At 48.5% G+C, this 13,154-nt stretch overlaps 1 protein-coding gene across 1 annotated transcript in view; it reads left to right on the forward strand.

Moving 5' to 3' along the window:
- Positions 1-3,894: 3,894 nt before the first annotated feature.
- The window catches only part of GARS1 (glycyl-tRNA synthetase 1), a 31,179-nt gene continuing 21,919 nt past the window's right edge, over positions 3,895-13,154 (forward strand). The window contains exons 1-4 of the mRNA XM_048511451.1: positions 3,895-4,273; positions 10,697-10,798; positions 11,906-12,008; positions 12,651-12,792. Coding sequence (XP_048367408.1) covers positions 4,034-4,273; positions 10,697-10,798; positions 11,906-12,008; positions 12,651-12,792 — 587 coding nt within the window. The 5' untranslated portion in view covers positions 3,895-4,033. The remainder of the gene's footprint in view (positions 4,274-10,696; positions 10,799-11,905; positions 12,009-12,650; positions 12,793-13,154) is intronic.

Here is a 13,154-nt window from a genome sequence, read left to right on the forward strand (position 1 = left end):
ACCAAAACTTCAGTATTCAGGTTAAATTGCCGTGTTGGCACTTTGCGATAAATAAGTGGGTTTTGGGTTGCAATTTGAGCACTCGGTCTCGAAAAGGTTCACCATCACCAACCTATAAGAACATAAGAACTACCCTGCTGGATCAGACCAGAGTCCATCTAGTCCAGCACTCTGCTACTCACAGTGGCCCACCAGGTGCCTTTGGGAGCTCACATGCTTCCTTCTAATTCTACTTGCCCAGCCCCACCTATATATGGCAATAGCAGAGGGGGGTGGGTTTCGGCAGGACAAACAAGCAAGTAGAATTAGAAGGAAGCTTAGGAGAACTCCAGGCCTTTAAAAAAAATCACCACCCCCTAGAAAGATAATTAAATCTGGCATGAACCTCTTCCTTTTTCAATATGATCATAATATCAATTTCTCCCCTGCCACTAAACATTTACGCGGTTAGGCAGGGAATGATTTATTGACGTAACAGAAAGAGGTGACCGGTCTCGCTATGATGGATAGGACAGCGGGAATCTGCTCTATGTGACGGCGCTAAAGACTAGGGAGGGAGAAAGAGATCCATCAGTGGCACCAGGACAGAGTGGAGAGGTTAGCTTAATGCCACCTTCTCTTCTAAATGTCTCCTCAAAGGCAGGAGAAGCAGAAAGAGAGACCAGGACGATGCCCCATTCCTTTCCTTAAAGGACCCAAACATGTCGCTTGGTAATCAAAGAATGACAAATTCTCCCCGTAGACAAGTACAGCGACATTAGGGTGTTAGCTCCATAGAAAAATTCACCTCCAGGTTTCATTATGGACAAGTTTTAATACTCCTTGGTTGAAAAATACCTGGAGGCTTTGGGGGTGCAACCTGGAGAGTTATACCCAGAGGGGGGATCCAGCAGGTTCTCACAGGTTCCCGAGAGTAGGTTACTAATTATTTGTGTGTGCCGAGAGGGGGTTACTAATGGGTGATTTTGCCACGTGATTTTTGCCTTAGTTATGCCCCTCCTCTCAGCAGTAGCGCGCAGAACTTGAAGCAGTCTAGCAGGAGGTGCACCAGCGTGCGTGGCAGCCTGCGCCTGCGTGCATTCGTTTCCCGCCCAAGGACCGGTGCAGCGGCTGTGTCCTTGCCACAGCCCCGCCCAGCAGCGCCCCGCCCCTCGAATGCCCACCCCTGCCCCCGTCGTGCCCCGCTCAGCCCCATTGGCGTTACGTCACAGTTTGAATCCCACCACCATGGGAACCTGTTACTAAAATTTTTGGATCCCACCACTGGTTATACCCTCAGCAGGGTACAATGCCAGAGTCTCCACCTCCCTCCAAAGCAGCCATGTTCTCCAGAGGAACTGATCTCTGTAGCGTGCTGATCAATTGTAATACCAGATTTCCAGGCCCCGCGTGGGAGCAGGCGACACTATATGACCTTCCTCTGCACAGCATCACAGGGACGGTATATTTATTTCTCTTTGCCCCTGCTGAATAAAAGAAGCTTGCCACTCACCCGCTGAAGCTATACCTGCTCTTTGAAAGGAATAGGATGGAGGCAACTTTCATGCATCGTTGATTTGGCCTACTTGGGCCCCTTCCGCACCTACAAAATAATGCACTTTCAATTCACTTTCAGTGCACTTTGAAGCTGGGTTTTTCTGTGCGGAATAGCAAAATCTACTTTCAAATAATTGTGAACGTGGGTTGAATGTGTATTATTCCGCGTGTGCGGGAGGCTCCCTAGTCTGGTGGATCCTCCCTTTTGCAGGAAAACCTGTATTTTTCTGCATGCCTCTGGATTCTGACAGGCATGAAATATTTGCCTCAATGTCTGTTGTGTACAACAGCCAACCAAATTTGCAAACAGAGGCGACGATTTGCAAATTGAAGGGGTCTAAACCACAGACAGACTCAATATTTTTTGTGCTTATTCACTGACTTCTCACCCAAGGTAGTTCCTCTTCTCCATTTTATCCTCTCAACGGCTCTGGGAGGTAACATTAGGATGAAACTGTGCAACCTGCTGATGGTCACCCAGTGAGCTTCATTGGCAGAGTAGGATTCGAACCTTGTCCAGCGCTCTGACACTAACCACTCCAACAGTCTCCAGTGCTTTTCTCCCTGAGCTACCGTGAGTGGCAACCAGAAGGAACTGCTGAGCCGGCTATCCATGGCTCTTGGCTGCCACCTTTGCCACTGGCCAGATGGAGGAATTGCAGCCTCTTGTCTGCCTAATCGAAATCAGCAATTTGTCAGATAATAAAAAAGGCTAATGGGGTTTAATTTCACCCAATAAATATTCAAGATTGTTCTGAGTCTTTATTTAGCTTGGAGAGGTGTTTGGTGCCCTGGATATATTATTCTAGGAATACCGTTTGGGGATCCTAAAGTTTCAAAAGAATTCCCATAGAAAGGGAGACAGCTCTGCATTTATTACTCTGTCGTCGTATTGTTTGATATATCTTTTATTGATATGCCTTCCATTGCTCTGTCGTTCTATTGTTTTTGATGTGTTTTTATTGATTCACCTTTTTTGCTGTCGTTTCATTGTTTGATGTGTTTTTTGCTCCGTTTGAGGCGTTTTTGCTGTGTTGTTTTGTTGGTGTTTTGATGGATGCACTCTTTATTGCTGTCATTTTGTTGTTTGATGCATTCTTATTGGTACACCTTTTATCGCTGTCATTTTATTGTTTCATGCATTTTTGCCCTGATGTTTTGTTTCATGCCTTTTTATTGATTTGCTTTTTATTGCTCTGTCAAGCCACCGCTTTTTTATGCTTTTTTTTGCCTGTTGGCTGCCTGTTTAGCTGATGGATGCACTCTTTATTGCTGTCGTTTTGTTGTTTGATGCATTCTTATTGATATACCTTTTATTGCTGTCATTGCGTTGTTGCATTCATTATTGCTGTCATTTCATTGTTGCATTTTTGCCCTGATGTTTTGTTTCATGCATTTTTATTGATTTGCCTTTTATTGCTCTGTCATTTCAATGTTTGATGCGTTTTTTGCTCCGTTGGAGGCGTTTTTGCTGTGTTGTTTTGTTGAGGTGTTTTGATGGATGCACTCTTTATTGCTGTCGTTTTGTTGTTTGATGCATTCTTATTGATATACCTTTTATTGCTGTCATTTCATTGTTTCATGCATTTTTGCCCTGATGTTTTGATTCATGCATTTTTATTGATTTGCCTTTTATTGCTCTGTTGTTTCATTATTTCATTCAGGAGCAGCAGTATGTGAGGAGGTTAAGAGCCTGCGTATCTATCCTAATCTGAGGGGAACCTGGCTTGATTCTGGCTCTGTCAGCTTCGAGCTGTGGGGGGGGGCTTATCTGGGGAATTCAGATTAAGCCTGTGCACTCCCACACGCGCCAGCTGGGTGACCTTGGGCTAGTCACAGCTTCTCGGAGCTCTCTCAGCCCCACCTACCTCACAGGGTGTTTGTTGTGAGGGGGGAAGGGCAAGGAGATTATAAACCCCTTTGAGTCTCCTGCAGGAGAGAAAGGGGGGATATAAATCCAAACTCTTCTTCTTCTTCTTCTTCATTGTTTGATGCGGTTTTCTTGCTCCGTTAGAGGCGTTTTTGCTCTGTCGTTTTATTGTTTGAGGCGTTTTGATTGACGCGCCTGTTGTGGATGTCCCCGGCACAGCGCCTGACACGACAGAGGCCAGCGACATAGAAGCCCAAGAAATGAATAAAAATAAAAGGGGACCCTAAAGCCTTGAGAGATCCCCCACAGAGAGGGGGGGGGGGAGCCCCACAGTTCGGCGCAGGCCCGCCGTTCCGCCCCCGGCCAGGCCTGCAGCGCCCCTCAGCGGACGGAGGGCGCGAGTAGGCCGCGTTGCCGTGGCAACCGTCGCGGCCTAGTAGGCCGGGCGGGCGAGGCCTTCGCCCTGCGCCATGTCGAATGTGCCGGGCTCCACCTCCGCCGGGGTGGGGAGAGCGCCGCTGCGGGAAGAGGAGGCCGCGCCGGCCGCGGATTTCATCATGCGGGGGGCCGGGCCTCGCCCGCCTCCTCCTCCTCCTCCTCCTTTCCCTCAGGCGCCGCCGCTGCCCCATGCCGTGGCCCTTTAGCGTCCCCCGCGTCGCCCCGATCGGCCGCCTCTTCCTCCTCAGCCTCCACGGGCGGCCTTTCCCGCGACGCGCCCCGCTCCACACGAGCGGCCCCTCGGCAGCAGCAGCAGCAGCCCCGCCGAAGCCCCGCGCCGCCCGGCCGCCGCCCGGCATCGCCGCCAGCATGGACGGCCCCGCCGCCGAGGCGCTGCTGGCTCCGCTCAGGCAGGCGGTGCGGCAGCAGGTGAGGCTGGGCAGGGGGGGGGCTCTCATTCATCACACCACATGGCCACCCCCATACCTTTGGCCCGCCTGCGGAGAAACAGAGGGTGGCCCAGAGTCCCCCTTCTTGGCGCAGTGGGGATTCGAACCCAGGACCTGGACCCCCATATTCATCACCGCGCTGTTTGGCCCCCTTCCGCCTGTCCTTCGTCCCAAACTGGGTCGAGGCAGAGATGCTGGAGGGGGCTGGGAAGCCCCTGGGGGATCCTCAGGGCAAACCTTTGGGGCCCTGCCAAATAAATTGAAAAATTCTGGCACATTCATTTACTTAGGAAAAGACAGGCCAGTCACGTGCAGAATGTGAGATAGAGTGAACCTTTATATCGCCAGAGGGATTGGACTACACTTACATCAGCTCTGCCAGCATGGCCAATTGTCATGCTGGTGAGGGCTGATGGGAATTGTAGTCCATAACATCTGGCGTGCCAAAGGTTCGCCACCCAGGTGTATAAAGAAACGACAAATGATGACCAAAATGAATGAAAAGGGGAGAGTCGTGGTTGCAAACGCTGGCACGTGGCACCCCAAATGTCGTGGCGGGTCACCTTGGACAAGCACGTTGTGGGCTTGCCACCACAGCTGTAGCAGGATCTTCCGTCTCGGGCGATCAAAATTGCCCCTTGAAAAGATACAGAGGGCTCTGGAATGTCCCATTGGGCAGAATGGATCGGTGTGTGGTCTATACTTTCAGCATTCTGGATCTTGTTAGGAGATCCCTTCTGCTCTCACAGCTGCCTGACCTCATCTCACCTCTGCTCTTTGCCTGTGGCTCTGTTGCCTCCTTTTTCTTTTCAGTTTTGGGGGCAGATTAAGGACTGGATGCAGCAACCTAATTTTCAAAAACCAGGAAGTAACAGATCCAAGGCTGATCCTAGCTGGCAGATCTGAGGTCATTTGTGTGGAGTTCTGAAGGGCTTCAGGGTGTGTACCAGGCAAAGGTTTAATTTGCGATTAGTTTGTGTGCCCCTTTATCTGAATGCTAGATTCCAGTTGCCATATATACTTCTCAAGAGTATATAGATCTATACCAAAGTAGGTAGTTTGCCTTTCAGAGTCTGACTCTCTGCTAACTTTCAGTTATCCTGAAAAACTAAATATGCACGCCATGCTCCATTTCCCTTGAATGAGATCCCTAATTGATTGCCCTCTTTCAACTCCATAGGAGAGCACTTCTAACCTGTCTTGCTCTTTTACATCAGGATTTGTTGTCTGTCATGAAAATCTACTGTGAATTCTTCTGCTCTTGTTCTGGGAGCTCCACTTACCTCTGTTGAACTCTTTTCACAGAGTTTCCTGTAGCGCTTCCACCTCCCGATACATTAAGCTTAATAAAATGTATTGTGGAAGGCTTTCACGGTTGGATTCAGCTGGTTGTTGTGGGTTTTCTGAAGGTGGGAAATGTGGTTTGGTATTATCTTGTTTTGACCGGTTATTTGCATCTGTGGTTGGCATCTTTCAGAGGTGGATCACAGAGAGAGGTGTGTACTACACACTGTGAAGATGCTAGCCACAGATGTAGGCGTAATGTTAGGGAACAAGATCCTACCAGCCCACGCCCACAGCCAGCCTGGAAAACCTACAACAATAAGTTTATTACAGTTTCTCTTTAGTTCTCATACCGTGTGATCTCTCCCCAAATTCAGTGGATCGCTTCCCTCTTTTCTAGCTATGTCTCTTATTCACATAGTAGCCAGATGCGTATAGGATCTCCCCCCTCTGCTCACAAAGAGATGTGGAATCAAAGAATCATAGAGTCAAAAGGAACCGTTGGGGCCGCCTAGTCCAACCCTCTGGTCAATGCAGGATCAGCTTAAAGCATCCCAGACAAGTGTTTGTCCAGTTGCTATTCAAAGATTGGAGAGCATACCACCTCCCTAGGTAGCTGATTCTACTGTTGTCCAACTCTTACTGTGATTTTTTCCCCTAATATCCACTCAGAATCTTTCTCCTTGTAATTTATACCTGCAATTTCACTGGGCAAACCTTTTTAAAACCCAACCTGTGCATACTAATCTAGAAATACATCTATGGGATTGCCATCTTGGCCTCAATTTTGAGTGTCTTATCTCCAGAACTTTACTTTCTCTTTCTATAAAGGCCCGTGAGAAAGGTTGATGAGAGGTTTCCCGGTACAGAGTTGGGTCATTGTGCTTCCTCATTCATTGACCTCAATCTTTTATGTCTGTTCCTTTTTCTATAAGTTAGGGCCTGTGTGAGATATATTTAGAGATCTTTGTATCTCTTGATGCCTTTTTATTCCCTGCTTCTAAAAGCACTAGGCATGCAGTTTGCTCAAAAGTAACATGGGGGTGTAGCAGCTTCCCTCTGTATAAACAAGTGTTTCTCTTCACACCCGACTTTCGCATCTGTTCGGTTCCTGCATGAGCCTTTGCCTCTTGCCTCTTGTATATGTCCCCTTCCCCTTTGGGTCTGTTTGGCCGGATTCCACTTGATAGCTGAGCCGCAACACTTAGCATGCAGGGACTGACCGATGAACTGGCTTTTGTTACAGGTCATTTTTGTAAAATCCCTTTTGCATGTCAGTGTTCACATGGCATTCTTGTTTGGCTGCCTGCATGGAGGGAATGAACAGCCTTACCTTAACATGGGATGGGTAAGCGTTGGATTGTGAGATCATCGTTACAGCACCTTGGAATTATTATTTTGTCAGTAGGGAGCTCTTAGTAGGGAAATTATAGCTAGCTCTTGCAGGAGTATGAGGGGCGGATACCCCTTAGCAAAAAAAAAAAAAAACATGAAAAATGCAGTAACTTAAACATCCCTCTGTAAAGTCCTTTATTTGTAGTATTTCCGCTCTATGGGGATGAAATGCAGAAAAGTCAGGGATGACATCAGAAGCATCAGAGCCAACGCGGTATTGTGGTTTAAGAGCAGATTGATTCTAATCTGGAGAACCGGGTTTGATTCCCTACACCTCCACCAGAGTGGCGGAGGCTTATCTGGTTCACAGGCTATGTTTCCCCACTCCTACATTCCTGCTGGGTGACCTTGGACTAGTCACAGTTCTCTCAGAACTCTCTCAGCCCCACTGACCTCACCAGGGGTCCGTTGTGGAGAGAGGAAGGGAAAAGGAGTTTGTAAGATGCCTTGAGTCTCCTTACAGGAGAGAAAGGTGGGATATAAATCCAAACTCTTCGTCATCTTCATCCAATCTCACAACGTGACATGACATGATCAGGAAAGAGACTGCAGTCTGAGAGACCCAAGTGAAGTTTCCTTTGAGTTCTCCTTCATTCAGCAAGGCCTTCAATTCCTTCTCTGGGGTGATCTTGACACAGGAAGGGGGAGAGAGAGATCGGTCATGCTGGGCGGGACAGTGTTTTCCTCCTGCAGCGGCGCCTGATGCAATAAGCCACGCTGCGATCAAGGGGTGGTTCCCTTCCCCTGCTTAAACTGCAGAGAAATCCGCCACATCAGGGGCTGCTCCGTAGCGTTTTCCTTCAGCCGCTTCTGCGGTCAACGGGACTTTCTAAACCTCTCCTCCGTGGTCCTGGGATTTTGTCATTGTTGAAATTGGTGCAGGCTGCTGGTAGCTTGTGATTATTTTAACCACCTCCCCCCAGATTTATGATCGCAATTCCTCCCTCTGACAGTGGGCAGTTTGCTGGGATTTCTTTTCTTGGTTATTTTGCTTCCGATAGATTCCTTGCTTTCCTTGTGTTTCCCTGTGCATTTAAAGCCAGTTAGTTCCGCCCCCTCCGTCCCTTTTGCCACGTTAGCCTGTGACTGTATTGCGTGAGAGTAAAAATGTTCCCATTTAAACTAAACACAGCCTTGCAGGTTTTCCTTGGTCAGTCAAGAAAGCTCTTGGTTTCCGTTCTTTCGATTTTAATCTTGCCGAGTCAGCAGTTCCTTGTGAAGCGCACGACCATTCATTTTTCTTTCTCGCCCAATTTGGACAGGTTGGGATTGCTTGATCTTGATGTATGTTGTTCTCTGGAGCAAGTGGATAATGAACTCTGTAGAAATATCCTATTGTTGAAGGCTTTCATGTCCGGAATCAACTGACTGTTGTAAATTGTCCAGGCTACGAGGCTGTGGTCTAGTAATTTTTGCTCCTAACATTTTGGCTACATCTATGGCCGGCATCTTCAGAGTCGTGTTGTTGTAAGATGTGCTTCAGTCTCACTGAGGCATGTCTCTGAAGATGCCGACCATAGATTCAGGCAAAACATTAGGGTTGCTGACTACCTGACCACGGCCACGCAGCCCGGAAAATCCACAACAGCCATATAGAATTGTCTTTTAACAATGCATTTGGGTTTAAATCCAGCAGATTGCTGGGTAGAAGCAAGATGTGAAGCGTGAAAACAAAGCCGTTAGCACTGGCAGTCTTTTCAGACTGGTGTAGTCCTTAGGACATATTAAGTTTGTTGTGCATTAGGTAAGATCCTTGGTACCTTTTGTCTAACATTGCAGTGGCGTAGGAGGTTAAGAGCTCGTGTATCTAATCTGGAGGAACCGGGCTTGATTCCCAGCTCTGCCGCCTGAGCTGTGGAGGCTTATCTGGGGAATTCAGATTAGCCTGTACACTCCCACACACGCCAGCTGGGTGACCTTGGGCTAGTCACAGCTGAGAAGGCGCCAGGGTCGCTTCTACTTAGCCACAGTTACAAACATCAAAGGAAAGTGAAAGAGCAGAGAAAGACCTATTAACAAAAGACAGCTTCCCCCTCCCCATAGGAAGGTGTGAGTTTCTTTGAGGGCCCCATTCTTTGTGGGCAGGAAGGAACATTCTGACAGTTATACATACAAACAACATTCCAAAAAGTGTCCCCATTTTTGCCAGACCCTGAACCTCTTGGAGTCTTTTTATTGTAACACGTTGTTCGCTGGGCATGACTTTGCCCTAATAAAAGGGCTTATTTGAAACAGATGAAAGAAGGTTGAATGCTAGGGGTCAGTGGGAAAATGAAAATGTGTTGAATGGAAACTTAAAAAAAACCCTACGTGTTTCGCATGCAGCTTCATCAGGGGATCTTGCACATGATACAAAAGGAACACAAAGTAACAGTCAAACCAGTCAAAATGATACAAAAGGAACATGAATAAAGTAATATTAAAACAATCAAAATACAAGTTTAAAAACGGGTGAGAAAAAGTGAATGAGCACGAGTGTAAATAAGGCGAGAAATCCTAGCAACTGTCAATATTATCTAATTGCAGGCCGTGAAAACATGGGCTATATCAGTGGTGGCGAACCTATGGCACGGGTGCCAGAGGTGGCACTCAGAGCCCTCTCTGTGGGCACATGCAAACAGAGTCACCCCCCCCCCCCATACACACACAACATCTAGGCTGGCCTGGACCGCTGGATTCGATTATTAGCATTAAACCTAAGACCTAGTTTTGGGAAGCAGTGTAGGTAACCCTGTTAAACGCTGTTAAACCCCACTGATTTTCATGTGAAGAACTAAAGCACGATCCTTCACCTGGGAGTAAGTTCGGTTGCTGGCAATGGGGCTTGCTCCTGAGTAAACCCTCCTAGGGTCATGGAAGAGTGACCGTTGGAAGAGTTGCACAGTTGCTTCAAAGCAAAGCCACCGACTACCACTAAGCTTACTCCTGAGTAACGCACACCTCAGAGCCAACCATTTTTTCTAAACTAAAACCTCAGTATTCAGGTTAAATTGCCGTGTAGGCAGTTTGCGATAAATGAGTGGATTTTAGGTTGCAATTTGGGCACTCGGTCTTGAAAAGGTTCGCCATCACTGCGCTATATAGAGCTTTATCTAAAAACAGCAGATCATTAACATCCCGTGACTCAGACAGAAAGTACCACATACTAATACATGGACCAATGGATTTCAGAAGAATGGGGAGAAGAACTGATCTCGGTGGGTTGGGGCCGTTTTTCAATTTGTTTCTCTTCTCACCTGACAACAATCATCCCTGCCCATTTGTCTAAAGCCCTTCAGCGTCCTTGGACCCCAATATCTGAAGGGCCTTTGCCTCCCATATGCCTCTGTGTACTCTTCTCCTTCTTAAGGTGGCCCACCAGTCATTAACTGGAGCCAATGCCGCCTCCTCTATAGCTCCCACTTTGTGGAACAGGCTCTCCAAGGAAGTGACAGGGCACTCCAAGGCCATTTTATTTGCCAAGGGTTTTTAACGTGGTATCAACTGCAGGCATGGCATAATGTTGTATGATTTAAATAGCGACTTGTAAACCACCTTGACCCACCAGGAAAGGTGGTCTATGAACCTTTAAATAAAACCATGGTAGGTCAGCCCTTGCTTCAAATTGTGGCTCTCTGGTGAATTTTCAGATGACGGGGAACTGATGAGCTTTTCTTGCAGGAGTCTTTCCTTCGTGTTTTTCTGGAACTAAAACTACATTTGTTCTGTTCTGCTGCTCTTCTAGGGAGAACTTGTCCGAAAGCTGAAGGAAGAAAAAGCTCCCCAGGTGGATGTAGACAGAGCCGTTGCCGAGTTGAAAACTCGGAAGAGAATCCTAGAAGCAAAAGTGAGTCGCAGAATTCCTTCTTTGGCGCTTCTCAGCTTTTTCTTTTATTCTTTTATTCCCCAGTAATTGGGTTATGCTTTCTTTCATAGCTGTTTCTTTGGACACCGGTCCGCTACTTTAAAAAAAATCTTGCGTGAGAAACATGATGCGGGCAATTATTGCCCGGTCTCTCCCTTCACTTGTGCAGGAGCAGTAGTGGCGTGGTAGGAGGTTAAAGGCAGCCTCGCATCTAATCTGGAGGAACTGGCTTACTCCCAGGAGACGGGTGCTTGATTCTGTGGAGCTCTGCTGCTGCCAGACTGTGGAGGCTTATCTGAGATTCAGATTAGCCTGTGCACTCCCCACAGATACGGGTGACCTTGGGCTGGGATGACCTTGCCGAGCTCTCAGCTCCCACCCAGCTTCTGAGGGCTCTCTCGGCCCCCACCCACCTCACGGGGTGTTTATTTGTGAGGGGGAAGGGGCAAAGTTATGGCCCTTTGGGTGCAGGGAGAGGGGGGATATAAATCAAACTCCCTCCTCTTCCCTCCTCCTCCTCCTCCTCCTGCTAAGCCCTTCTTGAGTCTCCTGCTCAGGAGAGAAAGGGGATATAAATCCAATCTCCTCCTTTTCCTCCTCCTCCTCTTCCTCCTTCTTCTTCCTCCTCCTCCTCCTCCCTCAAAGATGATGAATGAGATGATTGCTGGTAGAAGAAGGCCAGGCAGCCCCTTCCCTGGGCTCATTTCTTCTCTGCTACTGGGGCAGAGCCCCGGGTGGGCGGGGATGACGCTGCTGCCGGCCCTCCCTGATGTCTCCAGCAGGCTTTTTGGCAGTAGGGAGGGGCAAAAAATAAAACAAACCTTCCCCACTGCCAGAAAGCCCTCCCTTGGATACATAGACCCTAAAGGGTGGCGTAAATCAGAGCCCCGAGCCATGGCGTAACTGGGGGCGATGCTGAGGTGGAAGCAGATTTGCCCTCTTCAGGGCACTTAACCCTGACGGAGGGCAAATACGCCAGCAGGCGGCCACTGCAACCTTCTGAGACATCTGGACGCGGCACTGAGTACAGTACGTGAGTCGAGTTGGCTCCATTTTTAGCTAATAATTTCTCCTTCCTTCGTTTCTCAGGAACTGGCTTTGCAGCCAAAGGACGATATTGTGGACAGGCCGAAAATGGAAGATACCCTGAAACGAAGATTTTTCTACGATCAGGCCTTTTCTATTTATGGAGGTATGCAGTTGATGAGCCAGATATGCTCTTCAGAATATGGGTTACAGTGGTGGGATCCAAAAATTTTAGTAACAGGTTCCCAGGGTGGTGGGATTCAAATTGTGGCGGAGCCCCAATGAGGCTGGGTGGGGCACGCTATCGGGGCGTGTTGACGGCATTCGGGGCCCGTGGGGCATTCCGGAGGTGGAAAAGGGCTGTGGCAAGGACGCAGCCGCCGCGCCAGTCCTTGGGCGGGAAACGAATGCACGCAGGCGCAGGCTGCCACGCACGCCGGTGCACCTCCTGCTAGACTGCTTCAAGTTCTGCGCACTACTGCTGAGACGAGGGGCATAACTAAGGCCAAAATCACGTGGCAAAATCACCACTTAGTAACCCCCTCTCGGCACACACCAATAATTAGTCACCTACTCTCGGGAACCTGTGAGAACCTGCTGGATCCCACCTCTGATGTGTTACCGTACAGTGGATTCTCTTTGTTTTAGGCTGGATACTTTAGCAAGCAATCCCAAATGTAGGATACAGCCACCAACTGAAATATAAGCCAAGTCACACCCTGAATTGATTCCGAACTCTTAGTTAGGGAATGGAGCGAGGCCAGACTGCAAGGTTGCCATGTGCGTTCACGCCTCCCGTCTTTTGCAGGTGTGAGTGGCCTCTATGACTTTGGTCCTGTGGGCTGTGCTTTGAAGAACAACATAATTCAAGCGTGGAGGCAGCATTTCATCCAGGAAGAGCAGATTCTCGAGATCGACTGCACCATGCTCACGCCAGAGCCAGTGCTGAAGTGAGTGGCCGCCTGCTTGGGGCAACAGCAGTTGGGGTTTTATTTTGTTTTATTTTGGGGACCTTGTTCTGTTTCCTTGATCCTGAGTTCTTCCTACATTTTGGATGCGAGAGGGTATTTTCATCTGCCTTGAGCCTTCCCAGATAACCTACACGTCGAATTTCGAAGTTTCTAGACCAAGCTGGTGAATATACTGTCAAATTAAGAACATAAGAACAAGCCAGCTGGATCAGACCAGAGTCCATCTAGTCCAGCTCTCTGCTACTCGCAGTGGCCCACCAGGTGCCTTTGGGAGCTCACATGCAGGATGTGAAAGCAATGGCCTTCTGCGGCTGTTGCTCCCGATCACCTGGTCTGCTAAG

This window comes from Sphaerodactylus townsendi, linkage group LG11 (genome assembly GCF_021028975.2).
Source record: "Sphaerodactylus townsendi isolate TG3544 linkage group LG11, MPM_Stown_v2.3, whole genome shotgun sequence".
Classification (NCBI taxonomy): domain Eukaryota; kingdom Metazoa; phylum Chordata; class Lepidosauria; order Squamata; family Sphaerodactylidae; genus Sphaerodactylus; species Sphaerodactylus townsendi.